General features: G+C 39.9%; 1 protein-coding gene across 7 annotated transcripts in view; it reads right to left on the bottom strand.

Annotated features, from left to right (window-relative positions):
• Positions 1–21,601, bottom strand: part of THADA (THADA armadillo repeat containing) — a 368,932-nt gene that overhangs the window by 199,733 nt on the left and 147,598 nt on the right. For 6 of the 7 annotated variants that reach the window (XM_074396552.1, XM_074396550.1, XM_074396539.1 and 3 more), the window contains 2 exons: positions 10,435–10,524; positions 7,418–7,549 (listed from right to left, as the gene is read on the bottom strand). The exons of the other annotated variant lie outside the window; for it this stretch is intronic. In XM_074396552.1, the coding sequence (XP_074252653.1) occupies positions 7,418–7,549; positions 10,435–10,524 (222 nt within the window). The remainder of the gene's footprint in view (positions 1–7,417; positions 7,550–10,434; positions 10,525–21,601) is intronic. 7 annotated transcript variants of the gene reach the window in all.

Here is a 21,601-nt window from a genome sequence, read left to right on the forward strand (position 1 = left end):
ATTCCAAGGTAATGGTCTTGTGCCTGAATTTATGTTTGTCAGTCTTACACTTGAAGGTTATTTTGAATCTTAATTCGCTCACAAATTTGATAAGCATGCAATCTAGCTTCTCTTCATTTTTTTAAAGGTTACTTTTAGCCACTAACAGCATAATCACAAAGTATCACGTTATAAACTTGCAGGAGATCCTTTCCCTACCTCCTCCAAAGAGTTTTTACTTGGACCTTCCAGCATTTGAAACTATGTCACCAGTGTCAGTCTTTGTGACTTCATATACCTACCAAATAAGTAGCTTTATTTTCAAAAAATTGTATGGTATAGCAGTGGTGTTTATCAAATATGTTACCAATATTTGAAGTTTGATATCATTTCTTTTTATTATGATTATGATTCAAGTTCTGGGATATATGTGCACAATTTGTCTTCATTTAAGTACATAATTTAAATGTTGAATAAAGCTACATTGTTAGCATCTACTGGCCTAGTAATCCCATAAAAATAATGAGGTGACTCAGGCATGACCTGTTCACAGGAAATCCTTACTAGTTCTCCGCAAATAAAGTGCAAAGAACTCCCAAGTCATATATTTAATAATTCAGTAAAAAACAATCAATATCAATACGACTGTCTGGTCACTAATAAAATATGACTTTACTCCTCTCTTCTGAAAATCCTTCTGCAGGCTCCTGGCATGACATTCCCACCCCATCTTTCCCAAGAATTAGTGACATGGTTCTGGGCTCACTTGCCCTCAAGGCTGTCATGCATCTGGGTGTAGGGATGTGTCTTCCCTCATAGGACACTGCTCTTTTTCTGTACTGCCTCACCTACATCTGATTTCAGGGTCTTCCTTCTGGCTTACGGGCAGAGGACAAAGCATGGGTTGAAAAAGTTTATTGTCTTTCTATCACCATTATGCTATCTATCAACCCCTTTCTCCTCTAGAATTTTTCTTAACAAGCAAACCAAGGAGCTTTATCTTCTGTTTTGTAAGCAGAATGATCCCCATTACATAGATCTACGTCCTGAAACACACAGATGTAGGCTGCCCTCCTACATGGCTCTTCTATTCATGCTACATTCACCTGGGAGGCTTTCCCCAACATGTTTTGGCTGTTTGTAATTCCATGACTTTGAACAGAAAAATAGCACCTTCCCCTACTTCCATTCTTATCAATCCAGGGTCCTCTCATTTAGCTCTAAAACCTGCAACAGGGTAGCTGCAAGGTGGCACTCTATAAGTGGCTCACTACAAGGCAGTCAGAAGAGACAAGTTCACAGTGTAGGAAAGTGGCCAGAGAGAACCTAGGTAACATCCAGTTCAATACCTTAATATGACAGAAAAGGAAACAGAGTGTCACAGAGGTGAAGTTACAATAAAACCAAATGTCAGAGCAGAGCTCATATTCAAACTCAAGACTCCTCAAAGTCCAGGTAAAACACAGAATCCAGTCAAGCCTCTTTTCTGTAAAAACAGTAACTGAGGGAATACGAAATGTGGCTCCAACACTGTAGGACAAGAGGTCCCTTGAGTACTTCACAGATACACAGACTGATGCAACACAAGTCTCACTTCCAAATTAGTTTCATTTTTCTCTCAATCTAACTCTGTGCCCAAACCAGGGTGAAGCAGATAAAGGTAAGAAAAAATAAACAAATGAACTGCATGGAAGGAAAGTAAGATTTATTTTGCAAAAATAAGCACTGAGCATTAAAGAATGGCATAAAATGGTGAATGGCAAGATGAAGAGATTAAGTAACAAATGCTACAGACATTCAAAGGGAGGGGTGATTAGGAGCTGAGGTAGAGAGAAAGTGATGAGGGCATTACTGACTTCTCAGCAGTATTTTAACTACTGTCTGCCTCATTTATCTCTCTATAAAGCAAACCTTGTTCTCTATTTATCTACAAGGATTCTGGGAAGACAGAGCAGATAGAAACATAACGTGAAGCCTTGAAAGAGAGTTTCCAGTGTTATAATCACAAATGAAAGTAGAAGCCAACCATTGTCTACTGCAGAAACCCCAATTCTATGCCATGGAAAATAAGGTCTTTCAACTTCATAATCTCAGTAAGGAGCAAAGCGATAATCCCTCAATTTTTGTTAACTTTCAAGAAAAAGGAAAAGAGTCAATGTCATTTCCCAATATCATAGGCTTAAAAGGACCAACACATTCTTAAGTTTTTGTACCCTAACTCCCTCTTTAAGACTGGTAAAATCAAAAGATTCCATGAAATAGTTTAAAAATACATAAAACATGTATTTTCTAATGCTGTGATTACTGGCTAGAGTTCCATATTTCAACTAAAAAACTTTCCATTGAATAGGTTCTTCTGAATGATTTCTACTGCCACATGTTTAGTTAAGATTGTATTGCTATTTGTATTTCAATATCTGGCAAAGTGCTGGGCACAGTGGCTAATACCTGCTACTAAGTCTAGCACTTTGGGAGGCTGGGGTGGACAGATCGCTCAAGGCCGGGAGTTCCAAGCTAGCCAGATCAATATGGTAAAACCTGTCTCTACTAAAAATACAAAAATTATTTAGGTTGGTGCAAAAGTAATTGTGGTTTCTGCCATTACCTGGGCACAGTGGTGTACACGTGTGGTCCCAGCTATTCAGGAGGCTGAGGCATGGGAATCACTTGAACGTGGGAGATGGAGGTTGCAGTGAGCTGAGATGATGCACTCCGGCCTGGGCCACTGCACTCCAGCCTGGGCAACAGAGTAAGAAAGACTCCATCTCAAAAAAAAAAAAAAGTCAGAGAAAAGAAAAGCAACCCAAGCACAATACTGTGTACCTGCAGTGCCAGCGACTTGCAAGGCTAAAGCAGGGGATCACTTGAACTCAGGAATTCCAGGTCCAACTGGGAAACATAGTGGGACCCCATCTCTTTAAAAAAGCAAGAAAGGAAAGGAGGAGGGAAAAGGAAAGGAGGATATTTCACTGAAAACTTGTCTAAAGAGAACAATGACTAAATGGATTGGGGAAATAAATGTACTGAAAGTCATATGCAGTGAAAACAAACAAAGAAAAAAAAGGTGGGGGGTGCAGAAGGGGGCTGCAAGTAGGAGAGAACCTTTAAAAAGTGCTTCAAAAGGGCAGTGAAGGGATTTCTCCTGCAGCTATTAACCAGATTTCAGTTATCTGCAGTAGAAGGCACTTTATGTCTTAACTGCAACTTGCATACATACAAGTAACCACATTGGTGTAGAGACGGTAAAGAGCCTTGTCCAAGTGTCACAGTTAGTGACTCAGTAGCAGAGCTTAGACAGAATCAGCGCAGGACTCTCTGGTCCAAGGTTTGGGGCTTACATGGTTAGAGCTCTTTGACTGGAACTTGAAACTTGCTTGAGAAAGAGAACTTAGAGATATATGCCCTGAGACTTTTTGGCATCTGAAAAGACTTTCTAGTCTCTAGAAAGCCCAGAGAAGCAGGCCCTGGTGAGTTATATTCAGAGAGTCACTCAAGATTCTTTTTAAAGCATGAATCACTCTGCGTTGAGGTACCTGAACAGAAGAATGAATTAATAGTCTAAAATTGAAGGCATCACATTCACATGGTAAAGAGCTGTGTATCTGGATCCCACACAACGTCAGAACATAAAATACACTGGATTTTTAAAAAGTTGTATACAAGATGTTGGGATTGACATTATCATTTCTGTCCCAAGAGGATGCAACAATCATAATGGCATATATGCATACTTTTGGAAAATCCAAATCAGTGACTTCTAAGACTTAAATCAACTAAGAAAATCAACAGAGAAATAAACTTAGATATACTCTTGAACATGGGATAAACAACTAAAACTACAAATAATACTTACAAATACCTTACAGAGAGGAAGGAAATAGCAGGTAAGTAGACATAAATCAAAGGCAAACAAAAAGCTGTCGTTGGCTCTTTTAATCTTCTTCTCATTGTGCAATTCACTTTTAGCAGTCAGAGCAACCTTTGTATTACTCCCATAAACTGAAATTTTTTTTCTTTAGCCAAACTCATAGTATCCATGAGCCTGATTAGAACTCTTCCAAGTATATAAATTGCCCTTAAAAATGGAACAAAAATCAAACACTGCTGATCCACTGTGCAAACATACATCCATCTTTTTAGCTATTATCCCAAGTCAAAACAGCCCACTCTTTATCACTATCAGAACCACAAGCCCTGGAATGATAGGATTTATGATCAACCTTTCACTTTCTTCATGAATAATTTTCTCAGAGATCATGTAAATCAAATGCATACAGTTTCATCACATTCACTATTCTTAAAAAATCTGTTCATAGTTTACCTCCCCAGTGAACATTTTGGGGTAGCATGGGTTGTCCCTGTGGTTGGTTGGCGAAACCCCAAACTAACTAAATCTAGGACCTTCCACTTTACCACAGAAGGTGGTCCAGAAAATAGATACAGATGTGGCCATCTGTATCTGGCCACAAATCAATCCTATAACCCCAGGTAATTATCACCATGAGTTACACATGGTTGACCATCCCAATGAACTACTTTTCCTAGGGAAAGGCAAAATAAGGAACAGATCCCATCATTGACAGGGATGTTACTTCTATATCCAGAAGACAGCCTGTACTCAGATGCACCAGCTCTGGATATAGGCTCTACATCTCTCTCAGTTTCGTAAACTTCAGACCCTATAGGCCCATTCAGTGTAGCTAAGTTACTGGCTACTCAAAAGACAACCAAAAGAAAAGGTTATTTTGGTATAACAGAAAGAGTACATCTAACACTCTTGACAAGCCCTGAACTCTTGTGTTCAGATTCTAGCTCTGCAACTGCCTTGCTCTCTGAACCTCAATTTCCTCAACGGGCAAATGAGGATGATAACACCTCTTCTCAAAGTCACTGTAAGCAAAATGCCCAGTTCACTACCTGGCAAAAAGACAGGGCTCAATAAAGATTGATCTACTTCCTACTGACTTCTCTGCTCAGAACACTTTCTTTCTCGTTTTCCGCATTCCTGGGTCAAAATCTACTTCTTAATAAACTCTTTAAATTGTCTAACCAAATAATAGTATGACCCTACTATTGTCCAGCTCATTAAAATTTGTGTGTGTGTGTCTGTCTGTGTGTGTGTGTCTGTCTGTCTGTGTGTGTGATGGCATTACATTTCATATTCTAAGTTTGTGATCTACAGACCAGCAGCACTGGTATTACCTGAAGACCAACTGAAAGTCAGACTCTCAGGACTCACCCCAGGTCTAATGAATCAGAATTTATATGATCGCCAAGTAATACGTTTACTTCTTGAGGTTTAAGAAACACTGTTGTACAACACAGATGGACACTCAATAAGTCAGAGTCTACTGATTCTGTACTTAAGGAATCAATTGTGGCACTTCTGCTATTGGTGGTTTCTACATGAATCTTTATTTCATAGAGCACCTTACTTACTGGAAGAATGCAACTACTAACCGCAGCATTTTCACTGGAAGAAGAGACTGATTGCAAACTTCTTACTTTGTATTTTTAGAGGTTAATAAATGATGCCCTGAGTATGATGGCTTCAAAGCAATTTTTAAATCTTCTATATTAGTGGAATATTTGTTTTATATAATAGATACTTGGAATATAATGAGTAATATCAGAACTCTGATTATATGTAAACTAAGCAACATTTTGGAAAGGTACTTTCCATGTAGTAATTTCTTATTACTAGGATGCAATGAACAACAGATTGAGTAGTAAAAAGCTTCCACAAATTCCAATTTTTAGGTACCTGAACTGAAGAAGTTAGTTCTTTTTTTTTTTTTTTTTTTTTTTTGAGATGGAGTTTCGCTCTTGTTACCCAGGCTGGAGTGCAATGGCGCGATCTCGGCTCACCGCAACCTCCGCCTCCTGGGTTCAGGCAATTCTCCTGCCTCAGCCTCCTGAGTAGCTGGGATTACAGGTACGCACTACCATGCCCAGCTAATTTTTTGTATTTTTAGTAGAGACGGGGTTTCACCATGTTGACCAGGATGGTCTCGATCTCTTGACCTTGTGATCCACCCGCCTCGGCCTCCCAAAGTGCTGGGATTACAGGCTTGAGCCACCGCGCCCGGCCAGAAGTTAGTTCTTAAGACAGAAGACAGGTTCTAAAGAAAATCTCTGTTTATAATGTAAACTGCAATTCTGTGCACATGCCTTTCCTGCTTGCATCAACTTTCTGAAACCATTTCTTAGTTCTTTCCAGTTATTCATGAAAGAACAATTTTTAAGGCCCCTGAAAGTAAAATTTACCACCCAAATTCCTAAAATTAATCACCAAATGCTTGATGAAGGAGACTGGTAAGTTTGTATATCAGGAAACAAAAACCAGTCTGCATGAGTCATCTCTGTGATCAAAGATAACATAGCCACAGCCAGGGCTTGGGGCAAACAAATAGTTCCAGCAAGTACATGCCAGAATCTCATGTTTAATAGTTTCTCACATTAAAATGCATAAGTCAGCTCTGCAAAACAAGGAAGTGGAACCCAGGACAACACATAAATAAGAAATGCTCTCTTGAGTTTGGATTCTTATCCTTCTGCTCTAAATCCACTTCAATTTTTGGTAGAAGACAAAAATGAAGGTACTGTTTTGTCAAGAGGTAAGCAGAAAGGTAAGAGCTAACTAATACAACAGCCTTCTGAAATGTTTCATAAGAAAATTTTAATACTTTTTGGAGGCCTACAAATTTAGGCCTTTGATCCAAAATGAACAAAGTCATCAGAAGATGGCAAATGCCTGAAAAGATGTAATACAACAAGTGGTAACAGGCTCCAAAAGAAGCAAAGCCTGTTATCCTTTTATTCCACGAATACTCTACATTCATGACTTTTTTCAGGTACTACAAGCTTGAAAGACAAGGTGAGAGGGAATTCATGCCACACGACATTGCCATTTACATGCCACCCACTGCACCACCTGGCAGACTCCTTTGGAGTGAAGAGTCAAATGTCCTAATGTCCTCTTGAACCCGTGGACAGAATATACATACCAGAACCGAGCCTGCCCCGTGCTGGCCAGGCTCAACACAGAATAATGCAAACACGGGGCTATGTTTCTCAAAAGGAGTATCTGCTATCAACATACACCCACCTGCATTGGAGCAGACAGGACTCAAGGAAAACATTACTTACACAGGTTCTAATGAGATCCTGTACCCATGATATAAGCATCTTCCTCTGAAATGCTGGGGACAACAGCAAGAAGGCCCAGGCCTCTGTCTTCACAAGACCCTTCCCAAAGTTGTGTGTGTGTGTGTGTGTGCGTCTGTGTGTGTGTGTAAAATACTTACATATATAAAATTGTTACATATATATGTTATATATACATATATATAAAATAGTTTCTGAAATAAGAACAAGATAAAATATTCCCGTAAAACTTCCACACCCACCCCACCATTTCCACACAGCATGACGTTACCTCATAATGAAGGGAACAAAAGGTCCCATGCTGAGAGCAGAAGAAGTGCCATCCATTGGGGAAGGATAGAGTCTCTCCAACACCAAAAGTAAAAGAAACATGCTTGGATGACGATTTGGTTCTCTGGTATCACTGAGAAAACAATTATTACACATAAAGGATTTCACATTCAGGTAGTGAAGAAATCCTCCTTCAAACATTTTTCTCATTAAATGATTATGTATATGGCCAGGTGTGGTGGCTCACACCAGTAATCCCAGCACTTTGAGAGACTGAAGCAGGTGGATCACATGAGGTCAGGAGTTCAAGACCAGCTTGGTCAACATGGTAAAACCTCACCTCTACTAATACAAAAAATAAGCCAGATGTGGTGGTGCACACCTGTTAATTCCAACTACTCAGGAGGATGAGGTAGGAGAATCACTTGAATCCAGGAAGCAGTGGTTGCAGTGAGCCAAGATCAGGCCATTACACTCCAGCCTGGGTGACAAAGTGAGACTCCATTTCAAAAAAAAAAAAACCGTATATAAAGTGAGACTCTACAATCAAGGGGAGAGTTTTTCTTTTTTTTTCTTTTTTCTCCTATGTTCACTTCATATCTCCCTAATGTGCATCATAAGAAAATACTACTGGCAAAACAAGGGATTGGGCTTTCGAACAGGATCCTCTTCTCAAAGCTAACCATTTGCATAGAGTCTGCTATTTTGATTAGAATTGCTCCTATAGTAGAGAAGTGCCTGTTCTAGAGCATGAAATGTGAAACTTTCAATATCAAAATGTATTTAGGAAAGGCATGGGCTGGGTGTGATGGCTCATGCCTGTAATCCCAGCACTTTGGGAGGCCAAGGCAGGCAGATCACCTGAGATTGGGAGTTTGAGACCAGTCTGACCAACATGGAGAAACGCTGTCTCTCCTAAAAATACAAAAAATTAGGCCGGGCGCAGTGGCTCAAGCCTGTAATCCCAGCACTTTGGGAGGCCGAGGCGGGTGGATCATGAGGTCAAGAGATCGAGACCATCCTGGTCAACATGGTGAAACCCCGTCTCTACTAAAAATACTAAAAATTAGCTGGGCATGGTGGCGTGTGCCTGTAATCCCAGCTACTCAGGAGGCTGAGGCAGGAGAATTGCCTGAACCCAGGAGGCGGAGGTTGCGGTGAGCCGAGATTGCGCCATTGCACTCCAGCCTGGGTAATAAGAGCGAAACTCCGTCTCAAAAAAAAAAAAAAAAAAAAATTAGCCAGGCATGGTGGCCCATGCCTGTAATCCCAGCTACTTGGGAGGCTGAAGCAGGCGAATCACCTGAACCTGGGAGGTGGAGGTTGCGGTGGGCCGAGATCATGCCATTGCAGTCCAGCCTGGGCAACAAGAGTGAAACTCCATCTCAAAAAAAAAAAAAGTATGAGCAGGCAGTCACTAAAGGCCAGAAAAGCACGTTTGCATAAACTATTAATGTGAGCAAACGCATCATAAACAGAAGTAAAACTCATTAATATAATTTTATTTTTTAATTACAGACAATAGTGCACATTCACACCATGTGCAAAATTACAGGAAAAATACAAAACACATGCTCTAAGATGTCGGTACTAAAAATTCCACTACTAGCAGCATTAGGATGTGATTTTTTTGGGTGTGGGGGGAGACAAAGTCTTTTTCTGTCGCCCAGACTGGAGTACACCGTGCAATCTCAGCTCACTGCAACCTCCGCCTCCTGGATTCAAGCAATTCTCCTGCCTTAGCCTCCCAAGTAGCTGGGATTACAGGTGTACACCACCACACCTGGTTAATTTTTTTGTTTGTTTATTTGGTTGGTTGCTGTTTTTCTTGAGACAGAGTCTCACTCTATTGCCCAGGCTGCAGTGCAGTGGCATGATCTCAGCTCACTGCAACCTCCACCTCCCTTGTTCAAGTGATTCTCCTACCTCAGCCTCCCAAGTAGCTGGGACTACAGGTGTGTGCCACCACACCCAGCTAATTTTTAATTTTTAGCAGAGATGGGGTTTCACTTTGTTGGCCAGGTTGGTCTCAAACTCTTGATCTCAGATGATCTGCCTGCCTTGGCCTCCCAAAGTGTTGGGATTACAGGCGTGAGCCACCATGCCTGGACAATTTTAAATAGAGGCAGGTTTTTGCGGTGTTGGCCAGGCTGATCTCAAACTCCTGGCTTCAGGTGATCAGCCCGCTTCAGCCTCCCAGAGTGCTGGGATTATAGGTGTGAAGACAATGGTGAACTATAAAACTGAAGTCCTCTTAATGGCTTTGCTCTCTGTTTCCAATGACCCCGGCCACTTTCACTAAGGTAGAACAAGACCATTTCTGAATTTAAGTGATCATATTAGTCAGCTAATTGCTACAGTTTCACAATGGCAAGTTGTAACAAGTCAGTAATAAAAAAAGACAGGTGTGCATAAAGCCAACTCAATATGTAAACACAAGATTTTTTAAAATAATAGGAAGAAAATAATTCATAACAGAATAAATCACCACGTGATTCTTAGTTTGTATAACATGGAAAATGGAATTAAGTTTGATAAAATTTAACATAAAATAGGATTTTAAAAATATAAAGACAAGATTTTACACAGCTTTTCAGGTACAAATTTACTATATAGAACCAGGCAACATGATATGATTATTAAAAAAGCACTTTTTAAAAAAAGCTAATTTTATTACAAGGAAGCAGTCTGACCATGCACAGTGGCTCATGCCTATAATCCCAGCACTTTGGTAGGCTGAGGTGGGCAGATCACTTGAGCTCAGGAGTTTGAGACCAGTCTGAGAAACATGACAAAACCCCATCTCTACAAAAAACACAAAAATGGGTAGGGTGTAGTGGCCACTACTGTACTCCAGCCTGGGGGTGACAGGGAAAGACCCTGTCTTAAGGAAAAAATTTTTTTTAATTTTAAAAAAAGGAAGAATTTTATTAAAAACAGATGCCTAGAGGGAAAAATCTCAATCACTAAGGTAATATGACCAGGAGTTCGTTTTGCCCCACCCAATTCTCTTCTTACCTGTCTACTGTATTGGCTACAGTTTCCAACTGTTTGAGAAGAAAAGGATAGAGTTCTGGGAAACGCGAGAAAAACTCTCTCCCTGTCATTCTGTGAAAGGAGCAGGGAAAAAGATGAGTTATTATCATGTATTCCCTTTGATCTGACAATAAAGCCTTTTTTTAAAAAAGGAAGATAACTAAGGTCATTTGTTTGGACATTTAATTAAATACAGTTAAAAACAGAATCTACAGCATCATAAGAGTTTAACAATCAACACAAAAGATAATTTTGATTTCTGAAGTGCTCTCAATACATGAACTGTTATCTCAAAATTTAAGATTATGTATGTTTACAAATATTTGATATTATATTCTGTCAGGGAAGAAATATGTAATCTGTAGATGCCAAGTTTCCATAACTGATTTGGACTGTAAGTAGTGTCAACACCTGATTGACTGAGACTGACTCAGCTTCAGTGGTAAAGGCAGGTCTAGACCAAGCTTCCTCAACCCTGGCACCAATTACATTTTGGACCAAACAACTCTTTGTTTCAAGAGGCTGTCCTATACACATTGTGTCCTATACATGTTTAGCAGCTTCCATGGCTTCTATCCACTAGGTGCCAGCAGCACAACATCCCTCCCCAACAATCATGGCAATCAAAATGTCATTAGACATTGCAAAATACACCCTATGGGACAAAATGGCCCCTGACTGAGAACCAGTGGTTTAGAGTACAATTATTAGAAGCACAGTCATGGCATGTGAAGGTCTGGAAATCCAATCCCTGCTGAACTTCTAAGGATTACCTTTTCCATCTTTATAAAAAACTTCTCTTGAACTATGAAAGTAAAACAGTTCCTCAGACTGCACCACTGACCAAAAAGCTCAAGCTAAATACACCATTTAAGAACATACTGTCTCCACAACTATTAAAGAATTACTCTGAAGGGGTGACATAAATATTCCCTAATCTACCCACTTCTATCAACTCTACATGTTATGCTCCTATTAATTTTAATACAGAATATCACATTTTTAAAAAACTGAAACATTTTTACACACAACAAAATGCTCTGATTGAGTGTACCATTCAGCCCACAAATGCATATTCGTGTAATCCATACCCCTATGAAGACTCAGAAAATTTCCATCATCCCATAAAGATCCCCCATGCCCCTTCTCAGCCATCTCCCATCCCACAAAGGAACCTCTGATTTGATTTCTATCATCACAGTTTGGTTTTGTCTATTCTAGAATTTCCTATAAATCTAATAATACATTTTCTGTCTCAATTTTTTCACTAAGCACAGAGTTAATGAAATTTATTCATGTTATTCGACATATCAATATAATCTGGTTCTTTTTTGTTGAGTAGTATTCTATTATATGAATCTGTAAGTTTGTTTATTAATTCTCCTCTTGACAGACATGGGTTCTTTACCTTTTTTTGCTATTATGAATAAAGCTGATGTAAAATTCTTATGTAAGACTTTTAAAGAACATATTTTCATTCCTCCTCGATTAATATCTGATAAAAAAAAACTGTAACATGTCTAACCATTTAGGAAACTGACAGTTTCCCAAAATCATTATACCATTTAACACTCCCCAAATAAGGTAGATTTCTGATGGAGATTTCTACCTTTTTTTCAACATTTGCTGTCGTTTTGTTTTTCCTTCCTTTATAGCCATCCTGTGGGTATGCAGTGTCTCCTGTGATTCTGATTTGCACTTCCTTGATGACTAATGATGCTGAGCACTTTTCATGTGCTTTGGTCATTGGTATGACCTTTTGTGAAGTATCTCTTCAAGATTTTTGCTCATTTTAATAGGTTGCTTTTCCTTGGTCATATACCCTCTTCCAATCTGTGGTTTGACAACTTATCTTTTAGATGACGTCTTTTGATGAGCAGAATTTTACAATTTTTGATAAAGTCCACTATTTAATCAGTATTTTTCTTTTATGATTCATGCTTTCTATGGCCTAAGAAATCTCTACCCACCTACATAAGAAAGATATCCTATGTTTTCTTCTAGAAGCTTTATGGTTTTAGCTTTTACACTGAGGTCTACAATCCATCTTAAATTAATTTTTGTGTACAGTATGAGATAGAGGTCAAGGTCCTTTTGTTTCCACATTGGTATTTCATATTTTTAATGTTCTGTTTAAAAAAAAAAAAAAAAGATAGGTCTTAAAAAGGAGATGTGGCTCACGCCTATAATCCCAGCACTTTGGAAGGCCAAGGCAGGTAGATTGCTTGAGGTCAGGAGTTTAAGACCAGCCTGACCAAGAGGGTGAAACTTCATCTCTACTAAAAATACAAAAATTAGCCAAGCATGGTAGTAGGTGCCTGTAATCCCAGCTACTCTGGAGGCTGAGGCTGGAGAATAACTTGAACCTGGGAGGCGGAGGTTACAATGAGCTGAGATCGCGCCATCGCATTCCAGCCTGGGCGAGAGACCCAGACTCAGTCTCAAAAAAACAAACAGGGGAAAAAAAGGAGCTGCGTTATGCTCATAGATTAGAGGATTTCATATTAGAAAGATGACATTCTCCCCATTGATTATAAATGCAATGCAATTCCAATAAAAGCAGTAAGTGTGTGTGTGTGTGTGTGTGTGTGTGTGTGTGTGTGTCTGTAAGTGACCTGAGAAGTTGATTTATTTTATTTATTTGTTTTGAAACAGAGTGTTGCTCTGTTGCCCAGGCTGAAGTGCAGTGGTGAAATTTTGAACCTCCACCTCCTGGGTTCAAGTGATTCTTCTCATGCCTTGGCCTCCCTAGTAGCTGGGACTACAGGTGCACACCACCACACCTTGCTAATTTTTTATATTTTTAGTAGAGACGGGGTTTTGCCATGTTGGCCAGGCTGGTCTCCAACTCCTAACCTCAGGCAACTGGCCCACCTCAGCCTCCCAAAGTGCTGGGATTACGGGTGTGAGCCATCATGCTCCGCCCTAAGATGTAGACTTTAAAATGTAAATACACATACGAAGGGCCAAGAATAAGAGTAGCAAAGAAAATCTTAAAGAAGAACAAGGTTGGAGGACTCACGCAGATAGCTAAAAATACCGTAAAACTCAAGTAATTAGGACTGTGGGTACAAGTAAGCCAATAAAATAGAGTAAAAGGCACAGGAGCAGACACATATTAACACAGGTATAAAAACTTGATTTGTGAAAGAGCTAATATTGTAGATCACAGAGAAAGGTACTGTGGCAACTGATTATCCACACAGATAAAATTACAATTGATCCCAATCTCCCACTGATACGGGAAGGGGGCAGGGAAGTGCTGGGAGGAGAAACGTAGGTCCCTGGTGAGGGCTCCATCCCCGGCTTGTGCCTAGGGACCTGGTGAGGACAGGCACTCCTGCCTTTACCCCCAAATGCTGCATTTCCCAAGACCATCCTGGCCCACCACACCTCCATCCTGTGCCTATAAAAAACCCCAAGACCCTAGCAGGCAGGCACACAAGTAGCTGGATGTCAAGAGGAGCACATCCACAGAGGAACACACAAGTGGCTGGATGTCAAGAGCACACCAATAGGCACCAGCAGGCTGGCACCCCAGCAGGCCATCCACTGGTGGGATAACTTGGAGATTGCCGGGGCAGTCAGAGAACAGTCAGGCTGCTGAGTGGCCCAACCCCAGGGAAAAACCATCTCCCTTCTGGCTCCCCCATCTGCTGAGAGCTTACTTCCACTCAATAAAACCCTGCACTAATTCTCCAAGCCCACATGTGATCCAATTCTTCCAGTACACCAGGGCAAGTTCGCTGGGATACAGAAAGCCCTCTGTCCTTGTGATAAAGCAAGGGGGTCTAATCAAGCTAACACAAGCCACCTATGGACAGCTAAACTAAAAGAGCACCCTGTAACATGCCCACGGGGGCTTCAGCTGTAAACTTTTACTCCTAGACAGTGCTGTGGGGTGGGAGACCCACAGCCTGCCTGTCTATATGCACCTCTGGAGATCTGAGCAGCGGGGTGCTGAAGAAGCAAGCTATACTCCCATCACACACCCTGCGAGGGGACAAGGGAGCCTTTCCTGTTTTACCACCATATATAAAAATTAAATTCCATCGACTTCAAGGTTTAAAAACAGCATAAAGAAATAGCCGGGCGTGGTGGCTCATGCCTGTAATCTCAGCACTTTGGGAAGCCGAGGCAGGTGGACTACTTGAGATCAGGAGTTCCAGACCGGCCTGGCCAACATGGTGAAATCCTGTCTGCACTAAAAACACAAAAATTAGCTGGGCAAGGTAGCATGTGCCTGTAATCCCAGCTACTTAGGAGGCTGAGGCAGGAGAATCGATTGAACTCGGGAGGTGGAGGTTGCAGTAAGCCAAGGCTGTGCCACCGCACTCCAGCCTGGGCTACAGAGTGAGATCCTGCCACACACCCCCACCCCCGCCGCACCGCCCCACCACACACACAAAGAAATGCATGAAGTTTTTTTACCTTTTTTGAAAATCTGGGATTCTGCCCTGAGCATTCCTGGCATGATGCTTCTTTCCTTCCCCTAATGACAAACCCAGGCAGCCTAGTTAGTACACCTTCCATGTGGCAGCCTGGCCAAAAGGGCCCTAGGAAATTCCAACTTAATTCTATTTAGTCATCTGGATTCTCCTAAAGGATTAACCTGGTCCTAAATCATAAGATAATGACTGCTTGAGTACATTGCTTGTTGAGTCTTCCTAAGGTGGCCCATGTGTACATAAAGGGTCTCTGTAAGATTTCTAAAAATGCCTTGTCCTTCTTGCACCTGACTATTCTAGACAAAAGGTCTGGTTGCAAGTAGGGAACAACTGGAAAAAAGATGAACTTATAAAGAATGAAATGGAACAACTGATTTTGAGGAAGTAGAGAGAATAATCTTGACACTTGGGAAGAGACTACCTCAGACCCCAGGAGGTACAATAAAAGGAAGAATGTTAATAGTGTCTGTTTTTTTAAATTGTTCCTAGAGCCTTGCCCACCAGGAAAATGCTCTGCTGTTCCCCCAAACTGTCATGAGCACATTACATTTAACGAGCTGCTGGGTCTGTGATCCTCCCTCAGATGGCTTGAAGCACGACTTGATTTCTTTCCCCTTAATCTTACTGAGGAGTCTATCAGAAACTGTATATTACGGCCTTGGCTCCAGCACCTGACCCTTCCTTGCAAAACACTTGTCAGTATCTCTGAATGCCCTTCCCTTTTCTGTAGCCATAGCTCAACCATTGCAAAGGACAGTTGAATGCCACTCAGCTGTTGGTGTGGGCAAAACAGGATAGGTTGGAATGACTGCACTTAAGCAGTCCCTCCAAAATTAAGGACTAGAATAAATTCTTTGGACTAAACTAGAAACTTCAAGGTTTACCAGCTGATTGTTAGGCCACACTGGAGGCACTGTCAAAATATGCTCCTCGAGTGATGTAGGGAACTCCCCAAACGAAACAAATGCTTTCTTTACAGGGATATTAGGTGTGTCCTTGGGACTCTGTTTCTTTTGTAAAAACAGGCATTACCTCTCCCTGCAAAACACAGTGATTTGCACCTTAGGGTGGTTGTAAGCAACTTTCAAACATTTAAGGAAATACCTCCAGTAGATCATATAGCTCTCAGATGACTATGAAGATCTCTCCAAAATGAGGTTATGCTTGATTATTCACAGAAGCTTCCCAGAGGTATAAGCAACTCATTATTTTTGTACACCCTGTGGTTGGTTGGTCCTGCTATAAGGGTCATTCAATTGAAAACATGCACAAAATTTATCAACTGATTTTAACCGATAGCACTTCAGCCCAAAAAGCCATTCAGGTTTGCTTCAATTCATAGGGCAAGTCATAATAATATAAATGAAAATTTTTCTTAGACTTCCAATTTAAACGTATCCAGGTTAAGATAAAGTCTATACAATCGCTAATATGTTCTACTGTACCTGGCTTAATGCCTTTGGCTAAACGGAAAGGTCAATACAAAAACTTCAAAAGATAGCCATTTGGGTTTCTACCATAGACCCTATTGGTTTGTGGGATTTGTACAACTGATTGGATCTGAGATGCTGAGAGGCATAGTTGATGGCAATACTGAAAGCTGAGCTCATCCTGCTGCTTGGTGTCCTATTGGTAGTAAACTTAATTTAAATGTTCTATGAGACAAACTGGATTTGGTACCAACTCATCAGTTAGATTAATCAAAGGAGCCAACAGTGTAATATATTTATTCATGGGAAAATTCACCAGAATTTTCACCAGAAATGGGAGACAGATGCTGTTGAGAGACAAGCTGAGTTACTGCCACTGTGCCACTACTGCAAAATGAAGCACTGACTGCCCTTTGTTCTGAATTCTGGACTCTATTCAAGGATGTTTATATAATGAACAGTGTTGGAAGATACAGTGTCTCCCTCTGGAGCAAAAGGCAGACATGTTTACTGCCCATTATAAAGGATTCAGGTTCCCTAACTCTGAGTTCCCCTCCCATAAAGATACTCACTGCACATACAGCTATTATCCATCCCTCTTCACATTGCCCTGTGAGTACTGGAGCTCAAGACACTGACACAAAAGTGCTATCCTCTGGCTATTGATACTGTTATAACACACTGCCCTTCATCTCTTATCCCAAGTGTCTCATGTCTTCTACCAGCATCTATCAAACTGTGCCACACTAACTTATTGGCTTGCGAGTAAAATCTGAAACCCTTCAATGTTCTGGACAAGGAGGTTATTCTAAAAGGAATGAGAGTAATTTGAGAACTTCAGGTCCACAATGGCCTACAATGTGACATTTTAAATATCAAAGTAATAACAACTGTGACATACTGAAACACATCAAATAAATGAAAATGTAGTGACTTCATAAAAGCTCATGTTACTAGTCACCACTGGAAGGTGCTAGGACAGCAATTTAATACTTTGAAAATTAATAAAGGGGGGAAAGCATTTATCCTTTATTCCCTGAAAAAAAATTTATTACATAGTAACAAGTAATTAAAGATAGTTGTTTTTGTAGAAGACTTCAGTCAATAAATGGAAAAGAAATAATAGAAATAACCTTTTTATAACCCCTAGTAAAAATAATGGGTCCAAGCAATAATTATTAATGGAAGCTAGAAGTGTTAGGTTAAAGGTTGATAGGAAACTTTATAATAGAAGAATCAAGATGACACAACTTGACATGAATCCACTGATCAATCTTAGCATTACTTAAAGCGAGATCACTTTAAATGCATCACATGCTAGGAAGGACACATATTATCAACAAAATACTCATCTAAATAAAACATTATTCCATACAAAATCGCCAGGTTTCACTTATAAATCAACATCAGGGGAAGATTATAAAATGTTATTGAATAACAGAAATGTAACAAACTAAGAAACTTAAACACAAGCCAGAGTTGAAACACTCACCTTTCTCCTACCCTGTCCACAGTATCTCAAGTACTTCTGCAAACCAAGTAGAAAAGCTCACTGATGCTCACAGGACCCCTAAAGTGCCTAAAATCTGCATGACAAAATATTTGTAACAGGCAGTCATGTCCCATAAAGAGGTCCTACACACCAGTAAGAAAAACACAACTGACAACTGCCAAAAGTGGGCAACGGGATATTTGCAAAAGAAATATAAATTTCTAATAAACATATAAAAAATAAATGCAATGTAATTTTTGAGACTTGGATGAAATAAGATTGGCAAATGTAGGTAACTGCTGAATCTGAGTGGTAGATACACAGGGTTAATTATACTTGTAATAGGTTATTCTTGTATTGCTACAAAGAAATACCTGACACTGGGTAATTTATAAAGAAAAGAGATTGGCTGGGCGCTTTAGGAGGCCAAGGTGGGCGGACCATGATGTCAGTAGATTGAGACCATCCTGGCTAACACAGTGAAACCCGTCTCTACTAAAAATACAAAAATTAGCCAGATGTGGTGCTATGCACCTGTAGTCTCAGCTACTCAGGAGGCTGAGGCAGGAGAATCGCTTGAACCCAGGAGTTAGAGGCTGTAGTGAGCTGAGGTCACACTAGTGCACTCCAGCCCGGGTGACAGAGTGAGACAAGGAAAGGAGAAAGGAGAAAGGAGAGGAGAGGAGAGGAAAAAAAAAGAGGGAAGGAAAGGGAAAGAGAAAAGGAAAGAAAGGAAAGGGAAAGGGAAAAGGAAAAGGAAAGAAAAGGGAAAGGAAGGAAAGGGGAGGGGAGGGGTTTAATTTCTTCATTGTTCTGAGTCTTTATAGTAAGCATGGTGCTGGCATCTGCTCAGTTTCTGCGGAGGCCTCAGGAAGCTTATAATCATGTCAGAAGGCAAAATGGGGAGCAGGCACATAACATGGTGAAAACAGAGGCAAACAAGGGACAGTGTGGGAGGGAGGTACCACACACTTTTAAATGACCATATCTTGCAAGAACTCACTCTCACAAAGACAACATCAAACACAAGGGATCTGACTCCATGATCCAAACACCTCCCACAGGCCCCACCTTCAGCAATGGGGATTACGATTCAACATGAGATATGAGTGGGGACAAATATCCAAACTGTATCATACTATTCTCCTCATTTTGACATACGTTGAAAATTCCCATAATAAAGTTTTAAAATTAAAAATAAAAATACAGGCCACAAATGGGGAGAACATTTGCATGCATATATCTAAGAATTACATAATCAGTATCCAGAATATACAAAGAACGCAGGTGAATGACTGACTAAAAGACAACTCCATATAAAAATGGACACACCAATCAAAATGCAATTCAGAGAAGATAAACATTAGTGGCCAAGAAACAGCAGAAAAGATGCCAAACTGTTAACAAGAGACTATTTTACACCTTTAAATTGTAAAAGACTAGTAAGTCTGGTAATCCCACGTACTGAATCTTTCAGACACTGGTGATGGAAATGAAAATTACTGCAATTCTGAAAAATAATTTGGGATTTTCTTGAAAGTCAGAGATGTGTTTACCCAGTGACTCAAAAATGTTACTCCAAGATAAATGGCCTAGATAAACTCTTGAACATGGGTATCAGAAAGCTGGTACAAGCATATGCGGAGCAGCCACATATTCATCAACAACACAAGTAAACTGTAGTATAGTGGGCCCCGTGTGTAAGCTTTAAAGAATAATGCCATAAGCACTTTGGACTGGGCACAGTGGCTCATGCCTGTAATCCCATCACTTTGGGAGGATAAGACAGGTGGATCACCTGAGGTCAGGAGTTTGAGACCAGCCTGGGCAACATGGTGAAACTCTGTCTCTACTAAAAATACAAAAATTAGCTTGGCATGGTAGTGCATGCCCGTAATCTCAGCTACTCGGGAGGCTGAGGCAGGAGAATTGCTTGAGCAAGGAAGGCAGAGGTTGCAGTGAGCCAAGATTGCACCATTGCACTCCAGCCTGGGCAACAAATGAGACTCTGCCTCCAAAAAATAAATAAATACAATGAAATGAAATGAAAAATAAATACTTTCTGGATCTACCATCTAGCTAAAGAAGTGGAACATTACAGTAGTCCTCCCTTAACTGAGGGAATCTATTTCCATACCCCTAGTGGATGCCTAAAACCGTGGACGTCACTCAACCATATATGTATACTATGTTTTTTCCTGCACATACATAGCTGTGATAAAGTGTACTTTATAAATTAGGCAAAGTAAGAGATTAACAATAACAATAAACTCAAACAATTATAGCAATACATTGTAATAAAAGTTAAGTGAATGTGGTCTCTCTCTCTAAGTAATTTATAGTGTACTCACCCTACTTCTTGTGATGATATGAGATTTTTATCATATGAGATAAACTGCCTATGTGATAAGATAAAGTGAGATGAACGACATACCATTTAAAACTTATGAACTGTCTCTTTCTGGTTTTTCCACCTAATATTTTTGAATCGCCAGTGACCAGTAACTGAAATCACAAAAAGCAAAACCATGGATATCCTCATCCTTGGTTTCAGTTCCCCAGTCAAATATGGTTCAAAAATATTAAATGGAAAATTCCAGAAGTAAACAATTCGTAAGTTTTAAACTGAGTGTCATTAGATATTTAGATATATAGAGAGATATTGAGAGAGAGAGAGAGAGGGAGGGAGACAGAAAAATCACACACACTTAACTTTTATAATAGTATACTGTTAGAATTGCTCTATTTCATTATTAGTTACTAACAATGAAATAAAGTATTTATTTTTCATTTCATTTCATTTTATTTATTTATTTTTTTGAGACAGAGTCTCGTTTTGTTGCCCAGGCTGGAGTGCAATGGTGCAATCTTGGCTCACTGCAATATTTATTGGACATTTTAACCAAAATGTGTTCATTTCCTTTTTTACTTGTTAGGTATTTTAATGGAAAAAGTAAAAATCCAAAGGTTAAAAAATAGACACTAGACTCCCCCCAGTGCCCTTCCTTATAGAGAACTGTGTAACAGCATTTCAGCTTTCCTATTAAAAAAATTCAGTGCATACAAGTACATACTTTTACTTTACAGTTTTTTTCCTACAAATAATCATATTATATACACTTTTCTGCACCTTGATTTTTTTTCACCTAATCTGCAAAATTATTCCATGTCAGCCACACTGATCTATTTTCTTCCATTTAATGGCTACAGAGTAATCTACTGTATGGTGGACTGTAATTTACTTAATCCCTAATGATAGGCCTTTTGGTTATTACCAGTCTGTTGCTGCTACAAATAATTATATGTACATTTCCTCCTTAATGTACTGCAAACTCGGGTTTTATAGGGTCACTGTTTTACACAGGGAGAAAACAAAAACATTCCACTACAGGCCATTGTTATATTCTTGACCACCTCAGAGCAAAAGTGATCAAAAACATGCATTTCCACTGTTAATGTCCTTTCCTTGGTGCTTGATTCTGTGAAGAGGAGTCACTTAAAGGTAAATGTCTGAGTTTAGGACTGGGATCCCTAAGCATATTTGCTCATTGAGAATCTCTCACTATACAGACAGAAAGGCAATGGATATGTCTTCTTAAGGAATCAGTTATTAATTTCCACAAGAATAAATGGCCCACTACCTCTTGATTGAGTAAGAAAGACATGTATTCTCACTTATGCAGACCATATGATTCTATCACTATGATCTAGAAACTGCCTAACAGATAACTGGCTCTGCTGACCATGATTCCATTGAGAAAGGGGCTGTGGAGCTACTA

Source organism: Saimiri boliviensis, chromosome 1, assembly GCF_048565385.1.
Source record: "Saimiri boliviensis isolate mSaiBol1 chromosome 1, mSaiBol1.pri, whole genome shotgun sequence".
Taxonomy (NCBI): Eukaryota; Metazoa; Chordata; class Mammalia; order Primates; family Cebidae; genus Saimiri; species Saimiri boliviensis.